General features: G+C 32.8%; 1 protein-coding gene across 1 annotated transcript; it reads right to left on the bottom strand.

Annotated features, from left to right (window-relative positions):
- Positions 1 to 9,738: 9,738 nt before the first annotated feature.
- LOC132716434 (uncharacterized) lies at positions 9,739 to 11,773 on the bottom strand (the record flags this gene model as incomplete). Its single annotated transcript, XM_060699703.1, is given in 3 exon segments — positions 9,739 to 10,710; positions 10,959 to 11,030; positions 11,250 to 11,773. Coding segments are annotated over 3 exon segments (1,200 nt in total). The 3' UTR covers positions 9,739 to 10,084.
- Between the last annotated feature and the right edge of the window lie 286 nt (positions 11,774 to 12,059).

The raw sequence follows: 12,059 nt of genomic DNA, 5'->3' as shown, positions 1-12,059 counted from the left end.
TCTGGCCTTTCCCCTACAACCTTATTCTTAATTAGGTCTTTTAATTAATTTTCTTCTTTTGTTACCTTGTGTGTTTCTATGGTTTCCTATTTTGAATGGTTTATAATGACGTCCGAGGTTTGTCCGTGTACCTCGTCTTGTTTTGTATCCTGCTGGGCTCCTTGCTAGTGGTCCTGTTCATTTAATGTCACCCTTTCTTGTTAATTTTGTTTTTCATAATTATGTTATTATTAAATCTAAAATATAAAGTAATAGTGGTTGTCGTCTCTATTTATAACATTTTGTAATAGTAATAAGTATTTTACCTTTAAAAAGGGTCTCCAAATACAAGCATATCGTCTTGTTTAATATTTCATTCCGGTAGCAGGAAGCACTTCGTGCTTTAAATGTTGTTGTTCCAATGCCATTGTATACACATCCGCGATTACGGATTATTAGATTTTGTTCGGTAATAACCCTGAAAGGGAAACATGGGCACAAACCTGTACCTGATTTTCGTATCTGTGTATTTCTCTGAGAAATATTGAACCTGATTAGATTTTGCCAGTATACGGAAGCTGCCGTCTATGTAACAATTAAGTCTCAGTGTTGACAAAAAAGTTTGTTGGTCCTTAACAAATACTAGTATACATTTTTATAAGACATTTAAGTTAGCGACATATAACGGGAGTTCACGATCTGTAGAATTATTTGCAAGCAATGACGGCTAAAAAAAGAAATGACACAGTGACACATAAAACGAACTATCTGTTTGAATTCGATGAATATTTCTATGTATCATAATAATACCAAGTAAAAGTTTTTCTTATTCAATACGGTGGATAAATCCTATCTGAACATAACAGTTAACTTGCTCAGTTACCTCCCTTTAGTTTCATTTAGTTTTATGTTACACACTATTAAGGGTCCAGCTTTATTGGTGCAGAAAGACTCACATGCCCTTTCATGCATAGTTTCAGGAACGAGAGGGCATCTGAATAGAAGCACCTAGCTGGATAGTTTCCTCACGTTAAAGAATTCTAGAGTGTTAGCGGGACTCGAACCCATAGCGGTTTAAGTGGTTCGAAGACGGCGACCTTAATCACACGGCCACAGAGCCCCTTAGAGCTAATCATACCAGGCAATTAAGCATATTAATGAGAAAATAGTTGAATGACAGACAGATTAGCTTCTACAAGATTTATACTTAGTGTCAAATATTGCTTAATAGATGATAATATGTGAGAGAGATGTTGCATTGTCCATGGCTTTAATCAAACAATTTTCGCGTTTCATTTGTTTTCAATTATCCCGAGGAATGTCCACTTTTCACAATGTAAACACCCAAACTGGATTTTTATTTTCTAAAATGTGAGATGCATGCAGACTCGCTTTTATTGAGCCTTCTTCCTATAAGCATAATGCCTGAGTCACAAGTGACAAAGTGTCGAGAACTGAGTACCGCTCAAGCCGGTGCTAGGGGGGCGTTCGAGATGTTGCACATTTTCATTATCCCTCATGTACAGACTCAATCAAACCGAGTCTGCATTTTTTCATGTAATTTTGCTGTTTTTAATGCTTCCGAAGAATCATTTTTTTCAGATATTTATATATCACAACAGCAGGTGTCAAGTAATGTGTGGTTGCCGTAAACAGTCGGCCCCTACCTCATTTCAGTGTTGTAATAATTTTTCTGGTCATTCGGGATCATTGACTCCAGTACTTTTAAGTGTTGAGAATTGAGTACTGCTTAAACCGGTGCAGGGGTTATGACGGATGTTGCACATTTTCATTATCCGCCGTGTACATACTCAAACCGAGTCTGCAATTTTCATGTAATTTTGCTGTTTTTAATGCTTCCGAGCGATCCACTTTTGCAAACACTAATAGTGAGTCTATATGCATGTCATTCGATCAGGGAATTATAGTTATTGCGGGTATATTCTGGCTACAAATTAAGGAATTCGTGTGCGTTCGAGAAAACGAATAAAATATGATAAACAAGATCAACAAGGAAAGGCGGCGTTCAATGAATGCAACCCCCATATGACCCAGCAACAAGAACCAATGGCAAGGAGCCCAGGCGGACCCCAAACAAAAACAGGACACGTTCATTTGTTTTCATTGATCTTGAGGCCAAATTGGATCTTTATTTTCTAAAATGAGGGAAAGAATCCCTAAGGAACGTCCAAAACGGTAATATTGAAAATGTTGCAGGCTCGGTTTTATTAAACCCCTGCAGCTGTTCAATCAGTTTTTCTCTTTATATGCATCACTTTTTAAGCAACTTTTTCAAACTCCACTAGTGAGTCATTTAGAGATAGAGAGTTGTTCAACTCCGAATGTTAAAATCATTTTAACCTTAAAATAGATTGGTCTAGAATACGATCATTTTTCATAGAATTTTAAATCTATAAAAGCGTCAGAAATGAATCATTTGGATATTGTTATAAACATTTCTTGGAAGTAATGTTAATAAGTGTTAAATTTCTTAGAAGTATTGTTAAAAAGTGTTCTAAGTGTTTATCATGAGACATATTATTTTGTTCTTACAGTTTATTATATACTATACATGTATACATGTATGTAGATATATAAAATCGGATCATGTATCTCACACTTGCCAACAACATCCTGATCTATATTTAATTCGTTTGAGGTTTAATGTCACATACAGTACTAAATACTATTATAAAACATGACTATCTATATTATTACAGATCTTTTATTGTAGACCTAATCACTTTTAGTAATCTTTCGATCTTCACTTTGAAATTTTTTTTTTCAGATTAAATTTTATCAACTGCGACATGCAATGATTCTCTGAGAGACAATTTTCATACATATTTTGTTGGCAGTCAGTATTGCAGGCAGGCAGTAGATCACCCGTAAAATTTGTAACTATGTTGATGAAACAACTAAATAAGGGACAAGTAAATGTACAGCTATCTTTCATTCATGTCACCTAGTTTATCATGTTCAATCTCTTGTACTTCAAGTATTGACATTGATTGACATTGATATTTCCAAAAGACCAGTGAAAATAGGCGAATTCTTTAAGCTGAGTGTAGTACATCTCAACTGCTGTACTGAACATACCGCACTATTATTTGCTATAGAAGTTACCTGGAGTAATGGTAATGTAAGCGGTTAACCAATTAATATGTTCTTATTTAATATTTATGCTAAAATTTTGATTTTATCCTTTTGTACTCTTGAAACGCCCGACAATACAATATAAATATACCAAGATTAATACAGCGTTTATCTGTGTGCATTTCCGATGCACGAAAATTCGTCGAAAGACATTTGGTTTATGTCTTAATATTAAGAATTATTGTGGAAAAAAATACCGTGTTTTCAAATGCGACAGATCGTCGATATCAACAATTGAGTATAAAAGGGGCTACACAAGCTAGTTATAATGGATTAAACTGACATTATATCCATCCAAGGGACAGGTGAAAGTCAACATAAGTTATTTGCATTCTGCAATAATTTTTTTCAATTCTATAATTTGCTTGGCATGAAAGATAAATTACTCACGTAACCCAAATAAATTTCTGTAAATATCCATTTGAATTAATCTATAATGTTCAATGTATAAAACAGAGTAGGCAGAGTTTCAGAAGAAACATTTTCCACTATCAACTGTTGGTCAATAATCATTATAACTGTCAATCTTTCGAAAAATAAAATAGAGAAAAACGGAATCGCTATAGAACGTCCAAAACGAACCAATTTGTTTATGTTGAGAAATGCAAGGTGCAAGTGGTAAACCGTTCACCCCCAACACCGGTTTAAGCAATATTCAATATTGAAACACGAAAATGGTGACATTTAGATTAAGACACTTCCTTCAGTGATTACCATAGAACATTCAACGTGGCACTTATGTGCCATTCCATGACAAGTGGCGTAAAAGAATGCATGTGCCCTAAACGAGAAAACAATTGGTATAACTAAATACATTGCATTTCGAAAGGGGATCAGAGGTTATGACAGATATGACGTCAAAAGACAAATTTAAAAAGCACCATATCCTCAGGGTGGTTATACAATATTCAAATAGGAATGCTAGAAATACCAAAGTTGAAAAGGTAAAAGAAAGAAGAAAACACATAAACTAAAAAAGAATTCAGACATGTACACAAAACAAAAATGTCGTGCAGAACGATCTTCAAGGACCGAAAATACAATATCTTTGATTAGTCAATTCAGCTGCACTTGACAATGAAAAATTAGCATTATGTCACTTTAATAAACGGACAGACTTGATTAAAAAACAGACAAAACATATTGGAAATGTGAGAACGCGGCCAGTAAGGCGGATCCTGACCACTGCCGATAATGGTGTTATACGAGATTCACCTCATGATCAACATGACTTGGATATGCCACCAGTTGAGGTCAATTCATCTTTTGCTTTTATTAGCGACGGCGCAACCGCATCTCAGAATGCCGTTAGAACTAGCTCTGGAGTTAAAAAGCTTATTGGTCAAATGATATACCTTGAATGTAAAAGAAAACACAACTTAAAAAAACGTTAGATCATGCAGCAATTGCAATCTTCATCATATGATAGAAATTTATGTAAATTTATTTGAACGGAGAGAGAAAGTTACTGATTAAAAATGCCCGATATTTTACCAACATATAATTTGGCTTGACGCATTATATTGTTATTGGTGTTTTTTAGTGATTTTTTGTTGTTTTTTTGCAGTCACTATGTTACAGCAAAATATTGTATGGCGACGAAGCTTTCAGTTTTGTACTTCTTTGTATTTTCATACATGGAGCAATGTTTGAACGATTTCTTATTTTCTGCTATTACCTTCGTATGCTGGTGTACACTAAATTGTTCAATGTTATAAAGTTTTAGAACACAATATAAACTTGTTTCTCAGAATTTCCAGTTTTAGAGTAGACTGTTACGTACATTTACTAGCAAGACAAAGCCAAAAATGCATTCATATTCAGATACATGTACACATCTTTTTGCTTGTAAATATAGCCATAGCCATATTGATGGTAAAGCAGTGGTATATGATGTATTTTTAGGTTGTTAGATGTGATATAGTGGCATCGTTGAACGTCTATGATAGCACACAATCAGTAGCGATTTGTTAATGTTAGTAAATGATATAAACATTCTTATATTTCTTTATACTTTGCAAGTAATGAATCTTAAATAAAACACGAAACGCACTAACATCTTAGGGAAAATGGTAATTAAAGACTACGACTTTATTGATGTACTAGTAAAAGGAAAAGGGAAATTCATATTTTTATATCTTAACGACATTTAAATGGCTGAAAGTTTTCCGGGGATATAACCCGTTTTGTAATGCAGTGTTAATATCCTAAATATGTCTTAGTTTACCGTATCTGAAATATCATATCAAAAACGTTCTATTATTTTACTTTAAACAAAATAGTGGCTGCACACATTTAATTTATGTAAGGACTATCAACTTCCATTGAATTTCCCCCTGTACATTCCCTGTCAATTAAAGCCTTAATTTTCACCGTAATCTCTGCAAGAATAAATTAAAAAGAGCAGACTCAGTACAAAAGTCTATAAAGATGGTGATCCCTCGGAAGGATTAATGAAAACAAATATTACATGAAAATTGCTGACTCGGTTTGATTCAGTCTGTACATGAGGGATAGTGAAAAATTACAGTATCCCTTACACCCCCCAGCACCGGCTTGAGCTGTACTCGATCTTCGACACTTAATGAAAGCATCAGATTTTTTTTTCATTTCTTTCAATGGTTAAACATGTGTTTAATAATATTAGAGTTGCGAACTAAGAAAAGGTTAGATGCTTTTTACCTGACAAAAATAACGGCAAATCGAAAAAATTCAATCTGTTACGTAAGACGCACAATTTCAACGGATCAGTATTTTGACTTCCCTAATAAATTAATTTTCTGTAATAATTGCACAGCGAAAAAAAAATCTAAAGATTGCCCAGTTTTTATGCCAATGCGTATATTTTGGGAACTGTATAAATAGAAGCATTTGGAAACTATTACTGTACCTAATGAAGACAAATTTCGGTAGGAAAGAAAAACGATAAGCAATCTAAATTGATTAGTATTGACAAAAAGTTGATGTTTAAAACTTCATATGATGAGATCTTACTGTATAATTCAGTATTAATATACATGTATACACAAAACTAACAATTTCTATTTGTAAAGTCAAATCATTGAACACTGAATGCACTGAATATTACAGCGTATTTATATTTTCGTCTTTCAAAGTTATTATAGTTTATTTTGTAAAGAATACTACAACATGATTTATGTCTCGTACATCTGATAAAAAATACGCACCGGGTCAGCGAGGTCTTTATTTATTTAGGCAGTTTGAACGAGGCCCAAAGTAGCGCGTTTAACGTCATAAAATCACCGAAATCTGGCGGTGATTTCCCTACAAAGTTAGATTGTTTGACACAATGACCGTACTACTCTACTTTATATTATTATCTCTTTACGACGTGTATACTGTTATCAAAAGTGCATTTTAAAGAATGAGTCACTTAAAACCGCAATTAGTCACATTAACATTAAGTCTTAAATTTGTTAGCTCAACTTATCTAAATGGTTCGATGAACACTATTTATAACCTGCAAATAAGCATTATTTCATATTCATCAGGATCCTCCGTTCACCGTCCAAATTCATATCCCGCTCGTGTCGTTAATACTTTAAACAATTAATAAAACTAATTGACTGTTCACTTTACAAGGTCAATAAAGTTTCCCAAACACTTGTTAAACACCTACAATGCTAACTGTTTTGACTATTTTTGTTATCAATGTATCTTGTCGCCTTGATATTATCTGAAAACGTGCACTTACTGTATCTTCACAACTGCATGCGGAAGGAAGTGACCGTGAATTAATAAAGGATCATGTTTAAGATTTAGAAAAGCGTTCAGGCTTATGAAAAAAGTGCACAAAGATCACATGGATTCATGACAGCAACAATAACGGCTGTTGCAGAAGAAACCCCAAAATTGATATAAACACTTGATGATAAATAATTCACTCCCATTTAATTAGTTTTTAATAGCATTTTGTTATATGTGTTGCTATTATTGGATTGTTACATGTGCAAAATAATCACCACAACTATATATGGAATAATGTTTTGCAGTAATGCTTTACCTAAATATGGTAATTGTTTAACTGAACAGGTAGAATTATGTAGGTTTGATTCTGTACCTGATGCGATGCTGAACAATATGGCCCGAAGTATATGAGATTGGTACATTTTCCTAATCGATCCTCTATTACATGTATAAACGCAGTATTTCATTGGTGAGAATAAAGTTAAATAAAAGTTTTCAGTTAGAAAACAGACAAAATTTGTAAAATTACATGTACTTAAAATTTTATGACTTACTACTAAGTTTTGTGATTCAAACTGATATTGAGTACCTGTACTAGAATATATATATAATTGAGTATTAATTGAATTACTTTCAATGACTCATCTGAGATTATTTAAATTGCCATAGTTACAAATTGTTAAAAAGTACTATTTATATGGACGACTCAGCTACTGTATTTTGTTCCTGCGCGTATACTAATTTCAAGAAGTGCTGTTATATTCATTACGACTGTTACAAGTTTGTTGGTTTTAGTTTCCATTATGTAATTAAGATTCCCTGTATTAACAAAGAATGAATCATTATCAAATCATCTAAAAGATTAGCACTAAAACGTTTCTTAAAATAGCAACAATTATTTATATTTTTTGTATGTGTAAAATTTCCCGCGAAAAAAACATGAGCTGTTTCAGTTGCTACTGATTGAGTCATTGAACTGGCGAGGACACAAAGAAGAATTCAACACGCTGTTATCACAGTGTCTGAGTTACCGTCTTCAGGATATTTCTTATCACGTGAGATCACGACACTATCTCTGAATACGACATGATGGATATCTGAATATTAAAGTTGCGGTTTTCACTTATTATAATGTTATATGATAGGTTAGAAAGTCTGACTCATTGTGACCCTTCAACCCATGGTTATTTAATCCGCTAAAGTCGAATTTGAACCGATGTGAAGACGGTCTTAAAATGTTACCCGAGAGCCAATTACCGGTTAATTAATTATTCAAACGTCATAAAATTACTTCTGAATTGGTTTATTTTTTATTTTAAGTCAAACCGTTTCATGCCTATTATCAAAGGCTACTGCACTGACTGACGAAACAAGTGGTCTACTGTAAGCAACAGGTATCTAGTTTTGAACACAAAGGAAAGTCATATATAAATATATAAAAAAAAACAACTTTATATGGTAGACACATAATAATAATAAGATTTACCCTGATGTGTTACAATGCATTCATCTCAGGTATAACTCTATATAAAAACAAATAAATATAGGATTCATTCCAACGGACAGATTGCCTAATAAAAATCTTGAAAAGAGGTTATTCCTCGGAAACAAGAAATCTACATTATTATATCAAAATTGCAGATTCTGTTCATGAAAGATATGAAAAATGTGCATCATTAGAAATGACCGGCTTATGTGGTTTTCAATCTTCAACTGTTATATTCCAGAGAAGCCTGAACTGAGATATTATAAATTGTCGTTCTCTATTTGTATCGCCCTCATGAATTACGGACCAAAGAGAAATATAAAAAAATATGTTAGGTTTTTTGTTTTATATTGATTTCCAAATTTATAAAAGTGTATATTTAAAAAAACATATATTTTGTTGGAAGACTTAAATAAAGAAAACGACAACGATTTTATGAGTCATTATGTTTTTTCGTTTTTTTAAACGAAATAAAACGCATAGAATTAAATTAATCGGTACAGTTACTTTTTGACAAATAATTGAACTCAGAATAATTATTTTCAATTAAAAGAGTTCTCTTTCATCATTATTTTTACTGAATTCGTTAATTTAGTATAAAGCTCATTTAAATTGATCTTCATCACGCGAATAAGTTTAATAAACATGTCCTTCTTTGAAAACTTAATATTCAATTGTTTTACCAAACTCTTGCAAAAGCCTTTTTTAAGATTGTTGACATAAAAAAGTTAATTAATTCAGTAAAATTATATGTTCTTGGTCCAACAAGATTTTTTTCCCAGTCATTGCTTTATGCGTTGAGGGGACATTGCTGGACAAGACATTTTGTTTCGAGATTTTTATCTCATTTCATATAGGCCTATACCATAAACGTGTGTTCAAAATTTCAGGATCATTCGCTCACTCCGTTTTTTCCATAATAAAAAATATTTGTGCAAAAATAATCTAAAAATGAAAAAATCTTTAAAGGGAACTCCAATGAGGTCTTAACGTTTAAAATCTTACACTGATCAACTTAGGCACTTAAGACGGTAAAAAACAGAAATATGTTGAAAGACGATAATCATTATGATTAATATTCGCTTCGGGTGAAGAGTTAAACGATTTCATTTTTAGGTCATTTTTCCGCCTTAAAATAGTGTAAATTTTGGAATTAGGTGTTGATTTAAAGGGAATAAAAGCAGTCTATGTATTACAGACATTTGACTGAATTCAGTCTGGACGTAAGAAGTATTATACTATAGCTACCAATATAGGTTTTAATCCATACTCAAAATATAGTCCGTAATAGAATCCAAAAGCTTAAACACAGACATGATATGTATTACTAATATACCATAGAAAGTAATTATCAACGGCTTTGCAATAATTGAACACAAGGACAAGAAAAATATACAAGTAACACAATGTAATGAAAATAAAATTTATTTTGCAAAATATAATAATAAGCTTTGCTTCTTGAACATTGAACAGTACATATCAAAATCATGAAAAACAATCACGTCATTTGTAATGTTTATAGGTAAAATCACAGTATCATTACTATAATATGTACACCATTATTTTTACATCTTTACAATTGCATGGAATGGTTGAAGTAAAGTGCGAGACTCGGGACAATCTGGATTGTTGTTCGTGTATGTACTCGAACAATATGTAATTTACTGGCCGGAAATCCCCAGCATATGGCCATATACTGATATATATATTTCTTTATTATGTTACAACTGAGATCAAGGCAATTATATAACAGTATCACGGTTGTGTGTAACACATGCCATAGCCATAATTATCTGAACAATAGTCGAACACATTATGGTCGGTATACCATGTAGATACCTGCGGCTCATTCTCGATCCCTCTACGTGTCTCATTTGGTAGCCATGTTGGCTGATCACACGGTCCAAAGGTTGATCTTGAATATCCATTTTGTTGTAATGATTGTGTGTATGAGGTTAATTGGGTCGCTGTATAGTGGCGAGGACCATGGATTCCCAGAGGCCTGCTCCGGACTTTTTGAGCAATTTTCTTTGAGGACGGAGGATGTTGAATGGCATTTATTTGAGACAGAATAGCATTAGATGCCACTCCTGAGAGAGACCTATGAGATTGAACAATAGCTTTAAAGTCAAATCTGTAGGTGTATCTCTTTCCTTGAACCTTTGTAAGAATGTTTTTGTCATAATAATAACGTAATGCTCGACTTAATTTATCATAGTTCATGTTTGGTTTGTTTTTTCGCTGACCCCATTTGTTAGCGACTTGGTCTGGATCAGTAATACGAAACTCTCCTAGAGGTCCCTCCCAGCGTGCACAGGTTGCTCCACTCTCTGTAGTCAGAAGTTCGAGGATAAACTGCCACAGCTGAATCTGGCCACTATCTGAAAATAAAAAATAAATAAAATAAAATAAATAAAATACGGATATGACAAAAGAATCATAAATATTTCTTGTCATATATAGTAGATTTATAGTGATATTAAATATACCGAAACACAAATTTAAACGCTATGTATTTGTCAAATTAGTTTAAAACATATAATCTCTTGGAATTATTGCAACACAAATTACAGTGATACTGTACAATTAAGAATAGAAATATATTTTGATAAAGAATTTAGATACTTACTTGCTAACAATGAAGCAGCTTCTTTCATCAACTCTTCGTAGGCTTTTGGTTTTGATTTAGTTGAATGTTTTACTGCAATAAATACAAATAACGATTATAAATGAAATAAAGAAAAGCAAGGACAGTTTAACTTTTCAATATCAAATCTTATTATAAGATTAAATCTGCCGGTACATTGTACTATGTATTTAAAGCAGATTATTTAAACCTAGTCTTTTAATCATTAAAGATTAAAGCAAAAAACAACAATTATTCATAAAGTATCACTTAATTTACATATTATGTATTCACCTTTCTTTCTTATCTGCCTGTCTTCTGATTTTGAAACATTTTCAATGCATTCCATTATATCAGTTAGAAGTTCAGAGTTATCATTATGTTTATCATCGACTATATCTGTCATGTTGGTGTCTACTTCAGCTAGAGAAATATCACTATGGGTCGGCGACGACGTGCGCATGCGCAATTCCTCCTCGTGCAGAGATCTCAGATGATCGTCGTATGTGGGCGGCATTGATGAAGACCCGTACACAGACGATGTGTCCGGCATTTGTGTTGTTAATGCTGCTGCTGTTGTACATGGCCAGTAACTAGAACTAATATCACTTTTAACAGAGGATGATCTTGGAACGTATAGCGAGGACTCTACATCACACAAGTTGTCATTGTTTCCAGGAACAATTTGCTCATAGCTGCCCCAACGTTGAAAATCTCCGTAATTTTGTATATCATCATTACTGCATGTTAATTCATCAAGGAACGAGCACTCACTGTGCTGGTAAGAACATAACATACTTGATGTTTGTCTATCAACTCTGTAAGATATAATACAATATTTGTTAGTCTACTTTTAATTGCCGCATATAAAGTACTTATCAGTCGTCTGAAAACTTACATGTAATAAAACCACTTTGTAGTTTAAGGTTTATATGTACTAAGAAGCATGTCTTTGTTTGTTTAAATAAACTCTTCATTTATAAGAATATCAAATGATTGCCAATTGATATATAATCTGCATTGTTCGAACTTCAAAGTCTTTATATGTATACAAGTAAAAGGCAAACTATCAGTGTTGTGTATACATCTCTCATAAGTGAAACA

This window comes from Ruditapes philippinarum, unplaced genomic scaffold (genome assembly GCF_026571515.1).
Source record: "Ruditapes philippinarum isolate M1 unplaced genomic scaffold, ASM2657151v2 ctg6508_1_1_1_1, whole genome shotgun sequence".
NCBI classification, from domain to species: domain Eukaryota; kingdom Metazoa; phylum Mollusca; class Bivalvia; order Venerida; family Veneridae; genus Ruditapes; species Ruditapes philippinarum.
The sequence above is the reverse complement of the archived record's forward strand: the minus strand, read 5'-3'. Positions and strand labels throughout refer to the sequence as shown.